Genomic DNA, 20,745 nt, shown 5'->3' with positions numbered 1-20,745 from the left:
TTACACATACTATTTGTCATGAATGTGTGACCTCATGCTGTCACTTTATCTTCATGTAGTTTTGTAAGCTTTGAGTTATTAAGATTTTCTTAAGAAATGTTATTTTTTCCACCTTAAGATATGCGGCTCTTTCTAAACATAACTGGCACTCGAGGAGGCTTGACAATTTCTTTTGAGGCATTGCTTTTCTAGTGTGATAGTGAAAGTGTGAGACATGGCAGTCTGAGGTATCCTCACTGTGATTCTTTTAGAACATGATTCTTTTATAACAGCTTTTATAGAAAGAACTGGAATAAAAAAAAAAGAGCTATAAAGGATGATGCAGTGTGTGGGAATCTTAATACCATATGTGGTCCATTTTTAGTAAACCTGAGAGTTGATTCCAAAAAGAGTCGATTCTTTGGTGTTGAGAATCAAGAGTCGACTCTATAAAGGAATCAACTCTACTGAAGGGCTTGGAACGTTGCAATGATTTTGATTCATCGATGACTTTGAATCAGTTGATTCAGTTCACCAAAGATATTTTCTCAGACTTGTTTGCCGTTTAATTCGGTGAATCCCTCTGTATGTTACATTATTACAAAACTAGGTGGCGACGAATAACTTAAGCAAATGAATATTATGAACGAGTCTTTTCAATAGCATCGAGTCTTTCACAAGCAAAATATCATATTGGGCAGACTGAGCCTCATAAGTGAAGCTTTTGTTTTAATTTACAAGTCTATAGACATAATTCTGATAAATATGGTGAAATATTGTTGTTGTTTTTTCTTTTATATGCAGTAGCCCACACTAGCTTTTATCGCTACACAAATGTTACAAGAAGTGGCTAAAAAGCTCTGCCTATTACCAACTGACCAATCAAGGATGGATATTAAATTTGCATAACCAATCATTGTTAGAGATTTCAGTACCGCATTAGAGCATCACCAAATAGGCTACATGTTCGATTAAGAAAACAGGTCAAAGAGAAACTTTAAATTTAGGCAAAATGTTGATGAAATACAACTGAATATGTAATAAATTTAAATCTGCCACAATGAAGGTTGTGCAGATATACAAGGCATAAAATGTTGAATACTCATTTGAAATGATAAGACATTATAGTAAAAAAAGAAATCTAAAGATACTTTAAATGTGAAATTAAAATGGCCAGTATGTGTCAGCAAGTCACTGTTAATAAGTGAGTCACTCGGATTGAACTGAATCATTTAAAGGGTTGATTTATTCAGGAACGAAAAACTGTTATGTTGCTCAGAGACGCAAAACTGTGCTTTGGTGGCTGTTTGGAATTATTTTTTGTTGTAAAAATAGAGCAAAAACAGGCTATATGGTGTCTAAAACGCAAGTCTCTTAATTAACTTGTTAAAATTATATATATATATATATATATATACATATAATCATGATTTTTGGAGGAAAAGACGGCATTCTTTGTGTGATTTTGATTTAATATATGAAATTATATAAATATGTAAATTTCTGCCCCTATATCTTCAATTTTGTGATCATTCTAAATGCGCTTTACAAGACTGAATCACACAGTGAAAGAACGCACTGTAAATGCGCGCGCACATTGTTAAAACAACAATGATATTATCGCAGACCATATACCTATATCGCACACTCCGCACCAGTCTTTTTGGCTAATTTGTGCAAAACCTCTTGCTAAAATGTCAAATCTTCATTTTAACCACCAATGCAACGATGCAATTATTTAGATTACCTCTACATGCTTGCGAAGGGTTGATGTCGAGATTTGATAAGCTGCTAGTTGGTGTCTCTAGGTAAGCACAGCTTACACTGAATAATAGAGCATAAATATGGCCAAGGGTTCACTTCATTTCCTTCGAGTTCAACTTCAGAATATGACGGGGTTTCGTTTTCAGCGGTGTCTGCACCACTAACGCCTGTTTTGTCCGTCTACATCTTTCTTGTTATTTTAGCGCCAGTTTACCCTCCTGCCCATTATTTACTGCTGTAGTTTCCAGGGAGCGATTTTCTTTTTTTTTCTTTTTTACTCAGTAATTAATGTGTTTTCAAATGTAGCAAAGTACAATATTTCAAACAAAATATACTTAAGTAAAAGTACAATTACAGATTTTAAAAATTACTTTAAAAAGTAGAAGTACACAAAAAAGCTACTCAATTACAGTAACGTGAGTAAATGTAATTCGTTACTTTCCACCTCTGTCAATCGGACTTTACTAAGATATCATGGAGATATGTATATGGGGGAACATTTATCAGTAGGCTACATATATGAACATAAAACCTGCTCCAATTGTTTTAGGTTCGATAAATATGAATGTAACTTCTGTTAGCCTTTCCTCACAAATGACCTCACAGTTTGCCTTTGTTTATTTATTATCATTTTTTATATCTTAATACTAACAATCATAATAGTGTACATTTTACACTGTCTTGGTCACTGTATATGCCATTTTTAGAATCCCATCCATTAATCCCAATTATAGAATCAAACAGTATGGCATTTTAGAAACACAATAGAACTGTTGATAGTTAATTGATTTTTTAATTAGTAAAACAAACGAGAGACATTAGAACACAATAATAAAAGCAAGAAGTCACAAGTGTGCCACAGATCAGCAGGCTTTCAGCTTCAGCTCTATATAAATGTGGTTCTTTAGTTAATCAAATTTTCTTATAATAGAAAAGAGAATAAGTGAATTACTCATGTTTTCTCTGGACCTCTCACCACTGGAGTGCTGAAAGAGAGATAGATAGAGCAGCCAGGGAGAAGATGGAGTATCAGAGGTCCGCTGCCTTTTCCAGTTGGCGTAAGATGAAATGGCTAATGACAGGGAGCACCGGCAGCAGTTCCAGCAGATTTCTGCCAATATATTTACATGACTTGATGCCAACTTACACTTGATTAAAGTAACATTGCATGGACTGGTGGTCATGTAATTCTGGCACCATCCAACCATGAAAAAAAGTGACTCTTTTTGTCTCTAGCTCAACTGGCACAGTGCGAGCAATGCAAAGGTCATGGCTTTGGTTCGCAGATAACAGATAAAATGACTAATTTGAAAGCATTGTAAGCAGTTTTCGGAAAGAAATGTTAAATGCATAAAAGAAACACAATCTACAGTCTGTTTAAAAGACATTCTGTAGTGCTAAAGTGGTAGATTTTGACAAAATCTCTGATTGGTCCCTATGTTGATCAACAGTGGGCAGATTAAGTGTTTTCTGTGCCAGGAGATGAGGAATATAAGGGAAACATGCCAGTGCCTGGATGCCAAGATGATGCTTCAGCCTACATGACACACTTGTGTCCAATGCTTTGAGATAAACTAGATTATAAAAGCATCTTTATATGTTTGTGCTTGAGTTTCAGTAAAAAGAATAAATGATCTCAAGGTTCATGAGACACACTGGCTTTTATGAAAGCATCCAAGATGCAGATGGATGTGACATATGTATAATTTCAGTGAACTCTCTTTAAAATGACCCTGTGGTCAGTCTAGAAAGAGCATTTGTCTTTGAAGTCAACATTAAAAGGTGCTCATGACCGTTTTACTTATGAGCTTAGATGTGTTTTTAGAAGATATGTAGGATGGTACTTTATTTTATCCATTATACATTGCATTTAGAAAATAAATCATTGTTCACCAATGGGTCCTCTGCAGTGAATGGGTGCCGTCAAAATGAGAGTCCAAACAGTTGATAAAAACACTACAATAGTCCACAAGCACTCCAACAATTGCTTTTCACTCCACAAGATGTTAATTTATGAACTGGAATCATGTGGATTATCATTATGATGTTTTTATCAGCTGTTTGCACTCATTCTGTGGCACCCATTCACTGCAGAGGATCCATTGGTAAGCAAGTGAATTGGTAATGCTAAATTTCTCTTGGAAACTCTTGGATGGGCTGAGAGTAAATTTTCAGCAATTCCTTTTCATTTCCTGCATTATTTTTAGAAGTAGCAATGAATTCATAAAGTAATTCTCAGTACACATCTTCTATGCCTATCATTTTTCTATCATTTTTAGCTTTGAGTAACCTGAGTCCTTGAATTGATGAGTCAGTTCCTGAGAATGAGTCTAGATATATTGACTGCCATGCAATACTCGGTCGATTATTGCCTTCAAATGGAAATAAAATAAAATGCAGAGACGTACATGCAATGCACTTATGAATTCTGTTTGTTCATTAAACAATATATTATTTAAATTTTTTTGTGCATTTCTGTACCATATCTGTCTGGATAGCTCGCTTTAGTGTGTCTTCTTTGGCATAGCCTAAAACAAAGCATTTTCCCTCTCCTTTCCAGCCTTCAAGAGCTACACTTCCCATTTAGAGGCGAACACCTCATCCCTCCAACAGCCATGGCAGACGAGGCCGACATGCGCAATGAGCTGACAGACATGCAGGCCAGAGCTGATCAGCTGGGCGATGAGGTAAGTACACCTTTAACATGCATGGGAGATGAACGTCTAAAAATAAACCCTAAATACGACAGCTTGTGTTTATAATTAGACATGTCCCAGCGTGAAGGAGAATGAACACACCATGACTTCCAGACGTGCAGTAGAAGACAGAACCACTCTAAAGAGCATCTCTGAATTAATAAATTCACTTGAGCAAAATGAAGCAGCTCTATATTAAGACTTCTCATCTATTTGTCATGGAGCGGTGGAGGATGCTTGGATATCTCCAGGCAGAAGCAGTGGTGATGAGTGAGAGGTTCTCCACTTATTTCAGACAGAAACAGCCTCCCTCACAGCGCCTGCCCAGTGGGGGTTCTGCACTGGCTTTGATAGACCTCTAATCACACAGATCTCCTGCTGAACAATCAGAACTTTGACACACAACTGCATGTGGGAGGGGTAACAAATGGGAACAAAATGGTTTTATTTTATATTCAGTACTGGAAACGGGCTTCCATAGTCTATAGAATGTTCTATTTGAAAAAAAAAAAAGTTGTCATTTGTTATGTGTGGTGACATGCCACAACTGATATATTTTAAGTTACGTAAATGTGAAAATAGACTAAAATTGGAGAACCTCGCATTCACAATATATGCACACTGATAACCAGGCTTCTAAAATTGTCTGGTCAGTTTGAAGCATTCACAAACAAGCCAGGATGCTTACAAAAGTAAACAAACATTTTCCAGAGGCGTTTTCAACATTTTCTCTCAATTAAATAGCATTGATAAACAAGGTAATCATTGTGTAATATAAAAATGTACTTGCCAGCTAGTTGACTGTTTGTCTTGACAACTTGTTAGTGCATTAAATTGGCACATGAGACAGAATTTACACACAAAAAAATGACACTATTCACCTTCATTATAGCCTCACAATGATGAGGTGGTGCATGCTTCCACATGATCTATGGTATGACTCTTGGTAATAGCTCTCTAAAAAGAAAATCATGATCTCAATAATGATCTTTAATCCTAGCCTGCTATTGAGTCATATTTCTTCAGCTCAGATATATACACTGGACTGGAATGGGAGAGCTTTAAATATTCATGAGTGGATAATGCTATCTTGAGCTTTCTTTGAAGGAACAGGAAGGAAAGGAGGGGGAACAGAAATGGCTGTACATTCAGCTCAGTCTGAACTTGGCAGCCATTAGTAACATGCTGTCGGAACTGACATTATGAACATTATGGCCTCGTGCCAACTGTGGTGCTCGACACATAGCGTTCAAATGACAACACAAAGAACCTGACAACAAGCAGGAACATATTAGCTGTTGAGTGCATTGTGAGTAATAAGAAGTGTATTTTTCTTTTTACAGTCTTTGGAAAGTACTCGCCGCATGCTGCAGCTGGTCGAAGAGGTAAGATATCGATTTAATTCAGTAAACAGCAGAAAACCATCATGCTGTTCTGTCAACATATTCAGTTACATATCGCATATTGAGGATACAAAAAAATAGACTGAAGTCATATACCTGGAAATGATACACTGTGATCACTAGGAGAAATTCTTGCTCATCGGTTTGGCTGTATATGAAAAGCCGTATTTACACAGAGTTCGGTGCACTGCTTGTTTTCATGGCCCGCTGAAGGTCAGAAATGGAGACGGTGAAATAGCACCGAATTTCCGCTCTGTGATAAAAATCAATAATGATTTCAGAGAAACTCCATCTATATGTGTTACTGATAGGGCAGCGGCGAGACAAAGGAGAGAAAACGAGTCTTTCTAGTGTCTAATAGAGATCAAACACTCTTGACCACACGTGGAGATGAAGGATGGTGTTGAGAAAAAATGGGGTTTGCTTTGGCATTATAAAGATTAGAAACCTACATTTTAGTTTTAGTATGATAGCGAGTATAAATCATATTGTTTATTTATTTATTTATTTTCTTTGTTTTATTAAATGTTTTCTTCACCAAGGTTACATTTACATGATCAGAAAAGCAATGTATAATCGTAATTGTTTTTTACTCCAGTCTTCATTGTCACATGATCCTTCAAAAACCATTCTAATGTGCTGATTTGGAGATCAACAAAATATTTTTTTACATTAATTAGTTATTTAAAAATAGTTTTTTTTTTTTTGCAGCAAAGTTAAAATAATTACTGTATTTAAAATCCATTTAATGCATCTTTTCTTATATATGTATATATATATATATATATATATATATATATATATTTAAAAAAAAATAAAGACCCCAACTTTTGAATGGTATTGTTAGTATAATATGAAAGTTCCATTTGGGTTATTGCAGCCAAGATGCATAATATTTTTGGATTTCTATATCTTAATGATTCTTAAAAAAATAGGATCAGTACCCAGTTTTGTGAATTACATCTCGAAGTTGGTGATACAAAGTTATGAACAAATCATTCTCCCGCTTCATTTTTGCCATTGCTGGAAGAAAATCGCACACTTGGGCTGCTAATGAACTTCAAAGGTTAGCGGTGCTGAACAAATATAATGTTCCCATCAGGTTTACAGTTTCCATTATGCCATATGTCACTTTGATTAAATGCTGAGCAAATGCACATACCTATCATTATTAGTATAAAATATTTTGACATTTTGATATATTAAGCTGATAAGTGGGAATATTTTACTAAATTGAGTATTAATATTTGTTTTTCATTACATATAAAGATTCCTTTAGGTACTTGGTGCTGTGATAACAAACCTCAGCAGTGCTCAATCATCTAGTTAAAATACTGAGGTGATGTGGGATTCGGAATAAGATAATCAGCTGTTCTATTTAGGTCAATAGAACCTGCACGTGCCTCAGAGAACTACTCACCATATTGCACACACACATGCTTTCATACCTTCAAAGTTCAATCCAGTGCTCTGTTTACAATTCTGAGTTAATTTTAGCTCCATACTGTCTGCCACCTCATTGCCTTCTTATAATTACCTGCCAAGTGAATAAAGCACTCTTGAATTTCAATAGTTGTAATAATGCTGTGCGCTAATCTGTCCTCTGCTGAAAAGCTATTTTATTCCCTACTGTGCTTTTCTCATCTTATACCTGCGTGAATCTCTTTTCTGTTCACCTGTAGGCTTCTCTCACTTGTTTATTTCCTCTTTTCTCTTGCTTTTCCATTCTTGATGGATTAGAGTAAAGATGCTGGTATCAGAACTTTGGTTATGCTGGATGAACAGGGAGGTAAGTTACGGCGAAAAACTCATGGAATCATTTAATGAGGTCATGCAGTATTTGCTTATTTTAACTTAACTGTCTATAGGCTACTCATTAAAGAAATGATCTGAAACAATTATAAACGTCAGGCAGTCATGTCAAAAGTAAAGCTTTGAGAGTCATGTGAAGAGGTAAATTGAACGATCGATGTTGCTGGTAATGACAAACAGCTTTCCTCTTCACCAGATGAAATATATCTGTACAATCCCTGGGGCGAAAGACTTTCCAGTTAACACTCAATGCTATTTTAGGATAATTAGACAAACAAACAGCGTAGACATTTATATATCAAAAAAGTAAAACTATAATTGATTTATCAATAGTAATAACATAACAACGATAAATTAAGCCTTTATAATGCTTGAGGCTTTATACGGTTGTATGTGGATAATAAGAAATTTTGAGTTCCTTTCCACATGGAAGAGAATGTTTAATTAGTCTGTCAAAACAACACACAGTCCTTCTTATAGTTGTGTTAAATTATGGATGTTGTGTTTCTCAGACTGCCTCAGGACAATCCATTTCTTACTTTAAATGATCTTGCTACCTTTCTTGCCTCCAGTTTTAGAGCAGAACAACAGCATGTCTCGTAAAGCTGTGCTCTGATTGCTGGATGTAATAGTCTCCTAGAGCTCAGAAGACTTCCAGTTAGAAGTCCACTTCAGGAGACATATAAAGAGACTTATATGGAATGTACCTCATTTAACTAAAGAACTACATAAAGTCAGTTGTCTAACTCAAGGGCACAGCAACGGTAGCTCATTAAACATATTTTCAGCACTTCAAATCAACAACCTCTGGGTATCAGCCTACAGTGTTAACTGTCCCAAAAGGCATGGTTCTCCATCTGTTTTATTTGCAGATAGAATATGTCATGACATAAACATTAACCAAGCACAAATTGTAATGTTTGAAATAAGCTTAATTGTCAGGAGTGGGGTTCGAACCCATAAGGACATACATCCATTAAATCTAAAGTCCAAAACCTTAACCATTCAACCATCCTGGTTGTTTTGCAAGGAGGTAGTTGAAGTGACTGCTCCTCTAATATGGTTGCAAAGGTCTGTTTTCTGTCAATTCATGCTAGAATAGACATTTACTACCACAAGTGTGGTTTTACCCCCCAGAACATTTGTTAATAAGAGCTTATGCCCTACACCGTAACCACTCAGTCATCCTGGTGACTTTGTGAAAGTCAAACCCTCTTTATTCCTTTTAGAAGTACTTCACAATCAGTTTTAAGAAAGCTGGTATAATGACCCATACAACTGCATTAACTTAAAATTGACATTTATCTACCAGGAGTGGGGATCGAACCCACGAGGACATTAGTCCATTGGATCTTAAGTCCAACGCCTTAACCACTCGGCCATCCTGGTTGCTCTCTCTGACGCCTTAATCAGCAAATCCTCGTGACAAATCCCGCTTTATTAGTTTTAGAAAAACTTCATAATATCGATGGACAGTTTTGACAAACCAGTTTGTTGGTATGGTAACAACCACATACAGCTGCATTACTGTTCTACATCAAATTTACATTTATTTAGCAGGAGTGGGGCTCAAACACAAGAACCTTTGTCCCCTGGATCATAAGTCCAATGCTTTAACCACTTGGCCACTTACTTCAATGTCATAAATTCAGATATTGATGATAATCAGAATAATTTCGGAATCCCTGTCATGACAGACAAATTGACCTACCTGCTCTCATGTTGAGTACCATTTGCAGAAAATTAAATTGATATAGAAATAATTCTGCTACCAGAAGGGGGATTTAAACCCACAAGGACATTTGTCGTCTGGATCTTAAATCCAACGCCTTAACCACTCTGCATCCTGGTTAGTAGTTTGGAAAGGCACTAAAATAGCTCAGTGGATGCAATGCACACTAGGTCAGTCCTGGTGTTATTCTACTCAAGATGCAAAAAAGTGATGATATGCTTCATATCACTGTCAACCAATGATGAGACGAGGCCCCCACCATCTTTTTCTTGCCTCCTTCCCCCTCTTTCTTCAGTCACGCGGCTCTTGCTCATGAGATTAGCAGTATAACCCAATTAGCCATTTGGCTTGTTGTCGGTAAATGGTGGAAACCTCACACTAGACGCTGTCAGTTGTACTTAAAATAGCATAAAGAATAAAAGTAGAATAAAAAATTTAGTTCAGCTTTTATGCTAAATTAAGGACAAATGAACAGACACTTGAATCATAGTATCATATTTGCTCATTTTTATAAACTTGCAACATCTGTTGTGCTCCCCCAGGGATTTTACAGTTTTCTAAAGCCCTACAGGAATGCGTATCCCTTCAGTCTGTTGTTCATTTCAGTTCATAAAGGATCAACCATGAAATTCTTCAGTTTACTTCCCTTTACCACGCAATAACTAATATTTCTGCTCCAAATTTTCTTTTGCTTTTTATTTCTGTTCTGTTTCTAATCATCTTTTTTCTTTCTCGGCATATGCTAACGATGTTCACACATTCATAATCATCCTGACTGTTTCTTTTTTCAGTTTAGCTCAGACAGTGGTGGCTCAGTTACAGTGAGCAAGTGCCCAGTGATGCCAAGCATGCATGCCAACAACCACTGGATTCCCTTAAGGCTCAGAAGAGCATCCCTGTTACAAAATATTAGCATATGCTTTTTGATTTTAAAGGGATAGTTTACCCAAAAATAAAGTCACTCTTATGTTGTTCTGAACCTGAACCTTCTTCCACTGAATGATTATAATGTCTTATACAGTGCTGATTTTAGAGCTTGACAGCTCAAGTCTTTCCCCTTTCAATTTTATTTTGACTTTCAAAAATAAAGGTTACAAAAGGGGGTTTCCACAGCGATGCCACAGAAGAACAAGTTTTGGTTCTTCTTCTTCTTCTTTAAAAAAAGTGTGGAAAAAAAGTGTTTTCCTAGAATGAAGAATATAAAAAAAAAATCTAAAGGACCTTTTATGGAATGGAAAGGTTCTTCATGAAACTATAGATGAAAAAAATATTTTTTGTGTGTGTTTTGTGGAGGACAAAGAACTTGTGTTGGTTTGGGACGATGTAAACGACGATTTTTAATTTTGGGTGAACTATTTATTTAATTATTGCTGTAATTGATCCATATTGTCAGTTGAGCACGAATTAAACAGTTAAATGCATGTGGGTTGAAAAGTCTTTTTTTGTTTGTATATGTGCTCTACGTCTCATAGCCCATGTTCTTGGCATGACCTAACCTACCTAGCCACCCACTGCATCATTCAAATGTCTCACGTTTTGAGTTGATGTGTTTCTGGACAACTTAGATGTCATCTGTCATCATCGTTTGTCTGCAAGAATGCAAAGTCTCATTTCATTACTGTCACCCCTTTGTCCTGACCAGAACAACTCGAGCGTGTTGAAGATGGCATGAACCATATCAACAAAGACATGACGGAAGCTGAGAAAAGTTTAAAAGATGTAGGCAAATGCTGTGGACTTGTATGTCCCTGCGACAAGTAGGTACTGGTGAAGCGTCCAAGGCTCTCACCTGTCTGCTGCTGTCTGACTGTCTCTTGTCACTGTGAATGTTTAAGCCTCTCTCTTTCTTTTTGTCCCTCTTTCCCTCCTTGCCTTCCCTTTCTCTTTCTCTCCTTGTTGCTTTTCCGCACTCTTTATTTCTTTTGGGGGCGTAATTGACTAATGTTTAAATCAGAGCAACTGGAGCGCATCGAAGAGGGAATGGATCAGATCAATAAGGACATGAAAGAAGCAGAAAAGAATTTGACGGATCTAGGAAATCTCTGTGGTCTATGTCCATGTCCATGTAACAAGTAGGTGATGCCTGTCGCCTGCCTGCCTGCTTGCCTGCCTGAACCCGACAAATAGGAAAAAATGCACGTGGCCAGTTTGCACGCTCGCTCTTGCTCGCTCTGTAGCTGCCATTTCCCCCCACTGCACTCTGCCTGGACTACTTCTCTGTGCATGGGGATGGTATTAGAGCTAAGTCCGTCTGCGGTGCCACTGTTTAACCCATAGTTATAGTTGTAGGCCCTACACTCTGCCGGCTGAATGCGCAAATATGCTGGGCTCTATGCTTCACTGATCCGTTGGTCAAGGACTGTTGTTCGCAAATGTTAAGTGCCTGCTTAATATGCATGTGCTACTTTTTGAAATGCAAGCATTACACACTGCATGAACGAACTTTGTGGACCGCAGATTAGAAATTCACGCTTTATTTACTTGAGGCTGGCAGAGCTGGTTTCCTGAAAGGCAAAGCATGTCACTGCATTGGGGTAACATGGTGGTCTGTGTAACTGATTATAGTACAGCTGATTGATAATTTTGTGCTATTCATACCTTAAAGGTGGACTAAGTCATTTAGTTCTAGTCTACGAAATTTGATTGGTTAAGTGGCACTCCAAGAATGAACATAAACTGTCCATCAGCAGTGGGACATTTCTTTGTTTGTATCCTCAATGTTCGTGTGTTACACAGACAATCAGACAGTGAGGATTTTCCAGTGACTCCATCTGCTGGTTATTTGTTCAGTGATTCATTCATAGGCACTGATGTACTCTTGAAACAAGAGACTAACAATGTGTGAGTCACTGTATGATTTTTTATGGATTTGTTCAAAAATACTGATTCATTTAGGGACAATAAAATGACTCTCTTTGAGTGAGTCACTTCATTTAAAAAAAAAACAATTCATTGATTCGTTCAGGAAGGAAACAATTGACCGAAAGTGAGTCAGTGAATCATTTTCTCAACAGATTTGTTCAAAATCACGGATTCATTCAGGAACAAAACAAGTGACTCTCTTGTCAGTGAGTCACTAAATCATTTACTGAAATGGTTTGAGAGTCACTGAATTGTTGGTTCATAAAAAATAAAAAAAAGATTCATCCAGGAACTAAACTAGGGACTGCTTTTGAGTCAGTCCTTGAATCATTTAGCTAAGTAACTAATTAACTTAGCAACCAATCCGTTCAAAAACACTGATTTAATCAGAAAAGAAAAAACTGACTAGCAATATCAGAAAGCCACTGCTGATGCAGAAAACAACAGTATGAGCTTGCAGAACTGTATGGCTTCAAATACTGTATGGCTCGTCCAATCAGTATTTAGTGTAGGAACTTCTTATTTTTTTAAATGGCATACAAAGATTATTTGAATAAATGATTAAATGTTTACATGGTTATATACATTGTATAGGAAGATAAGTTAATGAAGTAATGCTTTATTTAGGAATAGACGGTCACTGTTTAACATATTTGCTCATTATGGGTGGATTCAATCTTCACTGGGAATTTTGTAATCAACTTTAAAATGATTTGTTATTTAAAAGGAAAAAATGACTTTGTGTACCCTTAAACCTCGTAAATGTACAAGCTCATTCAATCAAGTTTTCAACAGTATCAAAGTGGGCACAGACATTGGTTCTTATTATTCTCTGTTTCATGAGTTGCAAATATTATGCTAATAATATTCTGTGTGACCAACTCTTGCATAATGGCGCAAGCACTGCATAAATACTCATGTGAGCAACTGTCACTGGCTGAAAAGTGTTGAACCGCCATCAACGGTAATGCAGGCAATCGTCAAACGCCAGTTGTTTGATCAAATATTTATGAATATTAACTATTGGGTAGATGCTTATTCCTTTTATGTATTTGGGGTTGAAGTAATCAAAATGTAACGGAGCAAAACAGTAAATTGCTTTATTTATTTATTTTTACTTTCAAAGTCAACATGAAAGGAACGCGTGTGTAATGAATATCCAGTGGGAAAATGTTGAGTGGGAGCTTGATTTTATGCATCAGAAATTGATTAGGTTGGGAAACTGGTCTTTTTATGACAGGTGACTTGATTAGAGGGCTTGTAAGCCGAAAAGAAATGTCATTTCAAGGGTGATGCAAGTTATTACATTTAATGAAAGATGATTTATCATGCACAGTACTACAAGAACGTGTATTAAGAAGGTAAACAAGGTCAATTTTGATTTCATGTTGACTTTAAAGCATGCGCAGATGAATGTAAAGGAGATTTTGACTAACCTTAGTACTTTTATTAATGTTTTTTTTTTTTAAAACACGCACCTGTGTCCATAAGGATTAAGGTCATGGTTGAGTCTCACTGCCTCTGGTCAGAGCTTTTAATATCAGCTCCTGTAGTCACAATGGCAGTGGCATAAGGCGATGAGTACCATAAAATATCCATATACTGTAGAAACAGCCCTATCTTACATAAAAGGTTGAAATGAAAGGTGATAGCTTATAGGAAATCACCTGCATTGCTTAGAGAGTTGCTGTGAGCTTTGTTCAGACAAGCAGAAAAATAATCTTATTTTTTAGGTACGTTTGTATCTGGACCTCAAACCTGTTAAAAACAAGTTTTGAAAAGCCCCATTCAAATCACAGTCATATATTGTTTCAAATCAGATTTTAAAATGTGTTTAGTACACATGAGTACCAAAGGAGATGGAGCAAAACTTTCAAAAAAAATATGGGGATGTCGTTGTGGGTAAACGTTTTTGGGCCATGTGAGGGGGAATTACTAAGGTCCATTATTGTACAGCCTTCTCAAAGAACCTGTGGGAGGGTGGGCTCACCAATAAAAAATACATATATGCTGGTCCTCTTGAATTTTTGCAACATTTCTCAGTTTAGTGTTAGAAATTCTCTTGAGATAATGTAACAGTTAAAGGGATCGTTCACACCAGCATGAATGTTATGTCATACTCACCCTCATGTTGTTTCAAACCTGTATGAGTTTCCATCTGTGGAACACACAAAAAAAAAAAACTGTTTCTATTCATTTTAAATCAGTGGCAGTATTATTTATGTACTGTTATAGTATGTATTACAATATATTTGATTAGCTTTTATTTATTTATCTAATTATAAGTTTTAGTCATTTTTTTTATTAAGCTTTAATTTATTTTCATGTCAGTTTTTATTTTAGTACTTAAACTTATTACTTATAATATTTTATATATAATCATTTTATATATATTATATATTTGATTTTAATATAAGCCTTTCATTAGTATTTATTTTTAATTTTGCCTTTATTTTATTTAAAGATTATTAAGGCGAGACACTGCAGGTGAATAGGGCAAAAAAAAAAAAAAACTAATAGTTATCACCTTACTTACCCAGTTGATTGATTGCATTGATTATTGCAGAAAACACTATATTTTCACAATTTTGGGGGGAATAAAATGTTGTATATAATCAAGGAAAATATATATGAACAAATCCCTCTGTAAAAACCTTCAGAATATAGACAGGAATAAAAATGACAAGTTTGGTGTGTGTAAGTGCTACTGAAGTGGAGATTTATGGCTCAGTGTTGAAGAAAAAACTCATTTTGAGAAAATGTCCTTTAAAAATATGTATTGTAATTGAAATCTATTGACACAAACAGATAAAGTGCTATAAAAGAAACACTTAACAGTGTCTTTTGGATGTTTTCCCTCCACTAGTTTGAAAAAGCACTTTATGAAAAACCAAAAAGCCCAAAATCTCAAAATTGACAGGTGCTTGAAAAAAACAGTGTTTTTGCCTGCAGTGTCTCATCTTAATTATTTATTTTTGTTCATTGAACAATAACAGCAGTTATAAGGACAAAAAAAAATTCTTATGTGTTCCACTGAAGACAGAAGTTTGAAATTACATGAGGATGAGTAAATGGTGGCAGAATTAAAAAAAAAAAAGGTATGTCTTTAAGTTTTGTACTATTGTGACTGTTACATACTGGATATTGACTATCTGAACAAGCAGTCCCGATTTCATCACTTACAGAATCACTTACTAAAGATTGCATTTTAAAAGTGGGTGCAGTGTGAACAAAGTCTTGTATGCTAACTGCTGTATGATAACATGCTGTATCTAAATGTTTAATCGAACAGATTTTAGACATTTGGAATGTTCTCACTGAGAACATGTTACTTCTGAATGCTTCTCTTTGTCTCTTCACCTTGATAATTGTTGTGAACCTCCTCTAATTAACTGTCACATCTCCATCAGTGTCTATGTAATTGTCTGTCACACCCCACTGTACGTGACATGTCTACGTTAGTTCCAGGAAAGTGTTGTTCATTTATTCATGAGCACCTTTAATGCATGTAATTCCATAACATGCAGTTAATCCTGACCACCGTTTCCTGTCTTAAGTGTTCTCTATCTGCATGTAGTTCCTGTCAGTGCATGTTTAGTGCTTTATAGTGGTACTGAACACTGTTCGTCTTCTCACACTGTCCTTCTCACTTCCTGTGGTTGTTCAGGCTGAAAGGTGGTGGCCAGTCATGGGGTAATAACCAGGATGGGGTGGTGTCCAGCCAGCCGGCCCGTGTGGTTGATGAACGTGAGCAGATGGCCATCAGCGGAGGATTCATCCGCAGGTCAGTTACTTAGGAGAGATTACTGCAAATACAGAAGAGTTCAGTGGACTTTGGTGAGTAGACTTTTGAGGTTGTCCTTTTCTTATATTTTGACAAATTATATCAATTTTTAATTTTACTTTATAACCTTGTTGTTAACCAACATCATGAATTTGATTCCAACTGGGAAAAATGTATACCAATGTATGTAGTCTGTTGTCACACCAGTTTTTAGTATGGAAATGCATAATAATAACAACAATCATATATAATTATAATATTTAATTATTTAAAATGTATTATTATATTTTAATTCATTAATTTAATGTGACGAAATACTCAGATATTATTTAAATTGTAAAGTAATACATCAGGTAATATTTGTTGTACTGCCTTATATATTAAGTCTTACTGTCTTATATAATATATTAAAATTCATTAAGACTTCTTTGCATTGCAACATAATTTTCAAGACAATTAAGCAAATCACTAGTTTGTAGTATGCTACAGTAATGCAAAACTGTATTATTATTATTATTATTGTTATTATTATTATTATTAATGGTAATGTTGGTAAAATTTTGTTCATTAATGTAATCCAAAAATAATTATATATTTTTAAATTGTAACATATAATTGTATTAATTACTGTATCAGTGTGATATGTAGTGTACACTGTAAAATGATTTTTCAAAGTTGTAAATAAAACAAAGATTATTGCAGAGTATTTGATTTAAGAAGATACTTTTTCATTTTTTTTCTAAATCAGATTTTCTCATTTAATTCAATACAGACTTGTCATTATTTATGAAATTTACTATCAGCTTCTGAGAATGCTCAGGTTTATTTTAGGTACAATGCAAGAAAAAAAATGAAACTAAAGAGTTTTAGAGAAGATGAAAGCAGCAGAAATATTCCAAAATATTTGGTATCAAAATAAAATCGTGATATAAATTCTTGGTGTTTACTATTGTTATTTGTTGATATGGTTACAGGCATCACCTGCCAATTAGAGCAGTGTATTGACTTCAGTTACCTGCTAGTACAGACATTTTTCGATCATTAGCTCTTGTCTGCTGTTGTGTGGACAGATCAATTTGAGCGACATGTTAAATACCCTTGTCAGTTCCAAACTCTGACTGTATGAGCGAAAGCTAATTATGCTGCGGTTGTTTTCATCTGTCTAGTGTATTAGCAGTAAGTACACCGTGCTTCACTTGTCAGTGAGTCACGAGGAACTCTGTTATTGTCTGTTGAAGACGAATGTCCGCTCTGTGCCAGACTGTAGCTTCAGGCACGTCAGGAATGGTCATGAAACCACTGAGCTGTTGTTGGTCTGCTGTCTCAAAATATCCCGTCAGTCCACAAACAAAATGAAATGTTTAGCTAGAGTCCATATACAACTTAATTGTTTTAGACAGTTGTTCTAGTCATTCTCGTGTAGACAGATCCTTGGCTTAGGTAATGTGAGTAAACAGAATCGCCCACTGTATTATCACGTGCTTAATGTCCTTTTTCTGTCCTGAAAACCTTTCAGACTATGGATGCATGTTTCCGCAACAGAATAAAAAAAATTTAAAAGCTAACTGTGACATTTTGTCTCACAATTCGGACCTTATATCATGCAATAAAAAAATTAAAAAATAAATAAAAACTTGGAATTGTGCGATAAAATGTCACTATTTTTTTCTCATTACTGAGTTTAATTAACTCAGTTCTAAAACAATTCTGAGATAACATAAAAAAAACCCATCATAATTGCATAGTATAAAGCATAAAATAAAAAGTCAAAAATACCTTCTTCTTTTTCTATCTATGACACGGCTTCCATATTGGACAGATTAGGATTACTATGAAATCAAATATTACTTTTATTACTTTTTATTACGTTTGTGATTCATTAGTGCATGTTAGTTCATGGGGGAAAAAAAGGGTTTTAAAATCTTTTCCTGTCTATTTCATAATGCTTTATGTCACATTATGGAAGTAAAATGGGTTGTGAATGCATTTCTATGTTGACTTTGATGTAAAAATCATCCTGAGGATATTGTGTCCATCTCAATCAGTGCTCTCAATAAACCCAGTCTGTTTTTTGTTTTTTTCTTTTGTTTGTTTTTTTGTCTTCAGGGTAACAAATGACGCACGAGAGAATGAAATGGATGAGAATTTGGAGCAGGTGGGAAGTATCATCGGTAACCTCCGCCACATGGCTCTCGACATGGGCAATGAGATCGACACCCAGAACCGTCAAATCGACAGGATTATGGACATGGTAAGATCATGATACTGTAATATTGGAGAAATTATTCCTCAACACAAGAGCATCAATAGAGACTGCAAACTCTGTCATGAGATAAGAGCTTCTAATCATACCACAAGATGCTTGATTGTGCTTGTAATGTCACATCCCACTGCAAAAATACCTTCTGAGATCAATATTTGTTTGGAATAGAGCAATTATGAATTTTGGATCATAAATGCATTTTATAAGGGCATCTGTATTCATCATTATTGTGCATTTTTATTGCTATTTCTCACTCAGAAGATTAGTTTTCAATCTGGTATCTTCAACAAATTTCCAAGGGGGCTGCAGCATGAAATTGATTAAATTAATATATTAATTATTTATTTAAATAATTACAATTAATATATTATAATGAATATAATAAATATAATTGTTAATGTTAATGCTAATGTAACATAATGCTAAGAAAAAATTAATAATATTTTTTCTTCTCAACTTGATTCTAGGATTTCAGTTAATATATTACTATAAACATAATTAATATTATTATTCATATTAATATATTAAAGTAGTCTAACTCCATTAAAATACTAAAAAAACTAAAATCAAGTTAGTTTTCTTTTCAATAAATATTAATTTTACTGACCAGCAGTTCATGAAGCTTCATAAATTACCAAATGAATTGTGATTCTCCTTCAGGGCTTAAATAAATACATAACTATGAATCAGTAATAAAATATAATATGTTAAGATATTAAAATAAATTATATTTATTATTCATTAATTGAATAACAGGTATAAAAGTTCTGGAATCACAAAATTAATCATTTTAAATTATTAATAAATATTAAGACAATCAAGCATGACCAATTTTCAGCACTATAAAGCATATATATATATATAATCATAAATAATAATAATCATCATTATTTTTTCTTATTAATTTAATCTGACAGTACTCCAATATTTTAAAGTAAAACCTGTAAAGTAATATATCAGGTAGCATTTGTTGCACTTTCTTATATATTCAAATCATTATTTTCATGACAATCAATCACAATATAATACAATAAAAAATGTATATATTGTTTACATTTTAAAGTAATAAACTAGGTAATATTTATTGTAATATTTTACTAATTTAAACATCAAAATATTTGATAAATTACTGTATTAAAACACTTATTGTATCTGTATCTATTATTTCTGTCTTCTAGGCCGATTCTAACAAAACCAGGATCGACGAAGCCAACCAGCGCGCCACAAAGATGTTGGGCAGCGGCTAAACCCCTGCGAGAAGTGCTTTGGCTTCCTCTCCCCTCCCTGCTGTATACCTGCAACAGTGCACGTGTGCTTTTCACCCGACCGGTTTGCACTCATGCACTTATCAGCCCCTCTACGCTCTATCTAGGAAGTGTCGTTGTGCGTCTGTCTTGACTGATAGTCTAGTAAATGGTCACATTTACTCTGTATCTTTCTCTCCAAAGGTTAAATGTACATTTGTGCATATTTGATGGCTAGAGCTCACGTGAAGTTTCTTCTTCTTCTTTTTGTTGGTTTCTTTATGTTTTTTTAAAGTGTATATTTATTAAATATACATATACACACATTTTTAGGATGAAGTTTCTTAAAGGTTTTCAGTCATCTGTGTGTCCATGCTCTGTGTTTTACTCAATATAAGCCATGCTTCATATTCAGATGTAGCGAGACAGGAGACGAATTAGACTGTGAGGTGCAGGAGATCACATGACCGATTGCTTATCTTAGCCTGCCATTTTGTAATCGCCTTTAGACAGTGTTCAGCAATGATTATTCCACCTAAAGTGGTAAACATATGTACTGTATACAGCTTGTCACTTTCACGTATTCTTACCTGCGTCGTTCACTAAGTGTAGACATTACCATACAGCATGGGCATGTATATGAATTCGGTTTGAAGCAACATCACGATAGTGCCACTTTTTATTTCTATACATCTGCAAAATGTGTCAGTTGATGTAAAATTGGAATTAAATGCCAATAAAAACTAAATAAACCTGAATCTATTGTTTTCTGCATCGGTTCTTTTGTGTGATGTTTCGTATCTGATTTAATATCTTCCCAATGCAGAGACAATAGCAAGTGTTTGCTGTTGATTCATGAGTGTTAGAGTAGCTGTGTGCTGTGCTAACCCAGATCCTCTTTGAACCAGGGGCTTTACGTGGATTATGCCTGGCAACGTCACTAAGTACTTCCAAATGCTGATAACACAAATACACACACACTGGTGCAATACATTCAAAATGGATAAACACAAACAAATGTAAACCTGGGTGTTAGGGGACGGCTGGCCAATCGTGATTATTGAAGTCAGCTGCCAGTAATGTACAGCAACATTATTAACAGGCTGGAAAAATGTCAATTATGTGAGAAGATTACACAGCATAATGGACAGGTCATAGTAAACAAGGCTTAATATATTGGTTAAAACATTAAACTAAAAATTTTTA

General features: G+C 35.0%; 1 protein-coding gene and 1 non-coding gene across 3 annotated transcripts in view; one reads left to right on the top strand and one right to left on the bottom strand.

Annotated features, from left to right (window-relative positions):
• LOC113117643 (synaptosomal-associated protein 25-B-like) overlaps positions 1-20,297 on the top strand; it is a 35,646-nt gene extending 15,349 nt beyond the window's left edge. Inside the window, exons 2-8 of one of the 2 annotated variants that reach the window (XM_026286449.1) lie at positions 4,304-4,430; positions 5,783-5,824; positions 7,583-7,631; positions 11,029-11,143; positions 15,916-16,032; positions 18,139-18,283; positions 19,474-20,297. In XM_026286449.1, the coding sequence (XP_026142234.1) occupies positions 4,359-4,430; positions 5,783-5,824; positions 7,583-7,631; positions 11,029-11,143; positions 15,916-16,032; positions 18,139-18,283; positions 19,474-19,542 (609 nt within the window). In that variant the 5' untranslated portion in view covers positions 4,304-4,358 and the 3' untranslated portion in view covers positions 19,543-20,297. Of the gene's footprint in view, positions 1-4,303; positions 4,431-5,782; positions 5,825-7,582; positions 7,632-11,028; positions 11,144-11,340; positions 11,459-15,915; positions 16,033-18,138; positions 18,284-19,473 lie in introns of both variants that reach the window. The other variant, XM_026286448.1, reaches the window with a different exon arrangement.
• trnal-uaa (transfer RNA leucine (anticodon UAA)) lies at positions 8,961-9,043 on the bottom strand. Its single transcript has one exon. It is a non-coding gene; the product is annotated as a tRNA-Leu (tRNA).
• Positions 20,298-20,745: the final 448 nt, after the last annotated feature.

Source organism: Carassius auratus, chromosome 17, assembly GCF_003368295.1.
Source record: "Carassius auratus strain Wakin chromosome 17, ASM336829v1, whole genome shotgun sequence".
Classification (NCBI taxonomy): Eukaryota; Metazoa; Chordata; class Actinopteri; order Cypriniformes; family Cyprinidae; genus Carassius; species Carassius auratus.
This window is presented reverse-complemented; position numbering and strand designations above follow the sequence as displayed.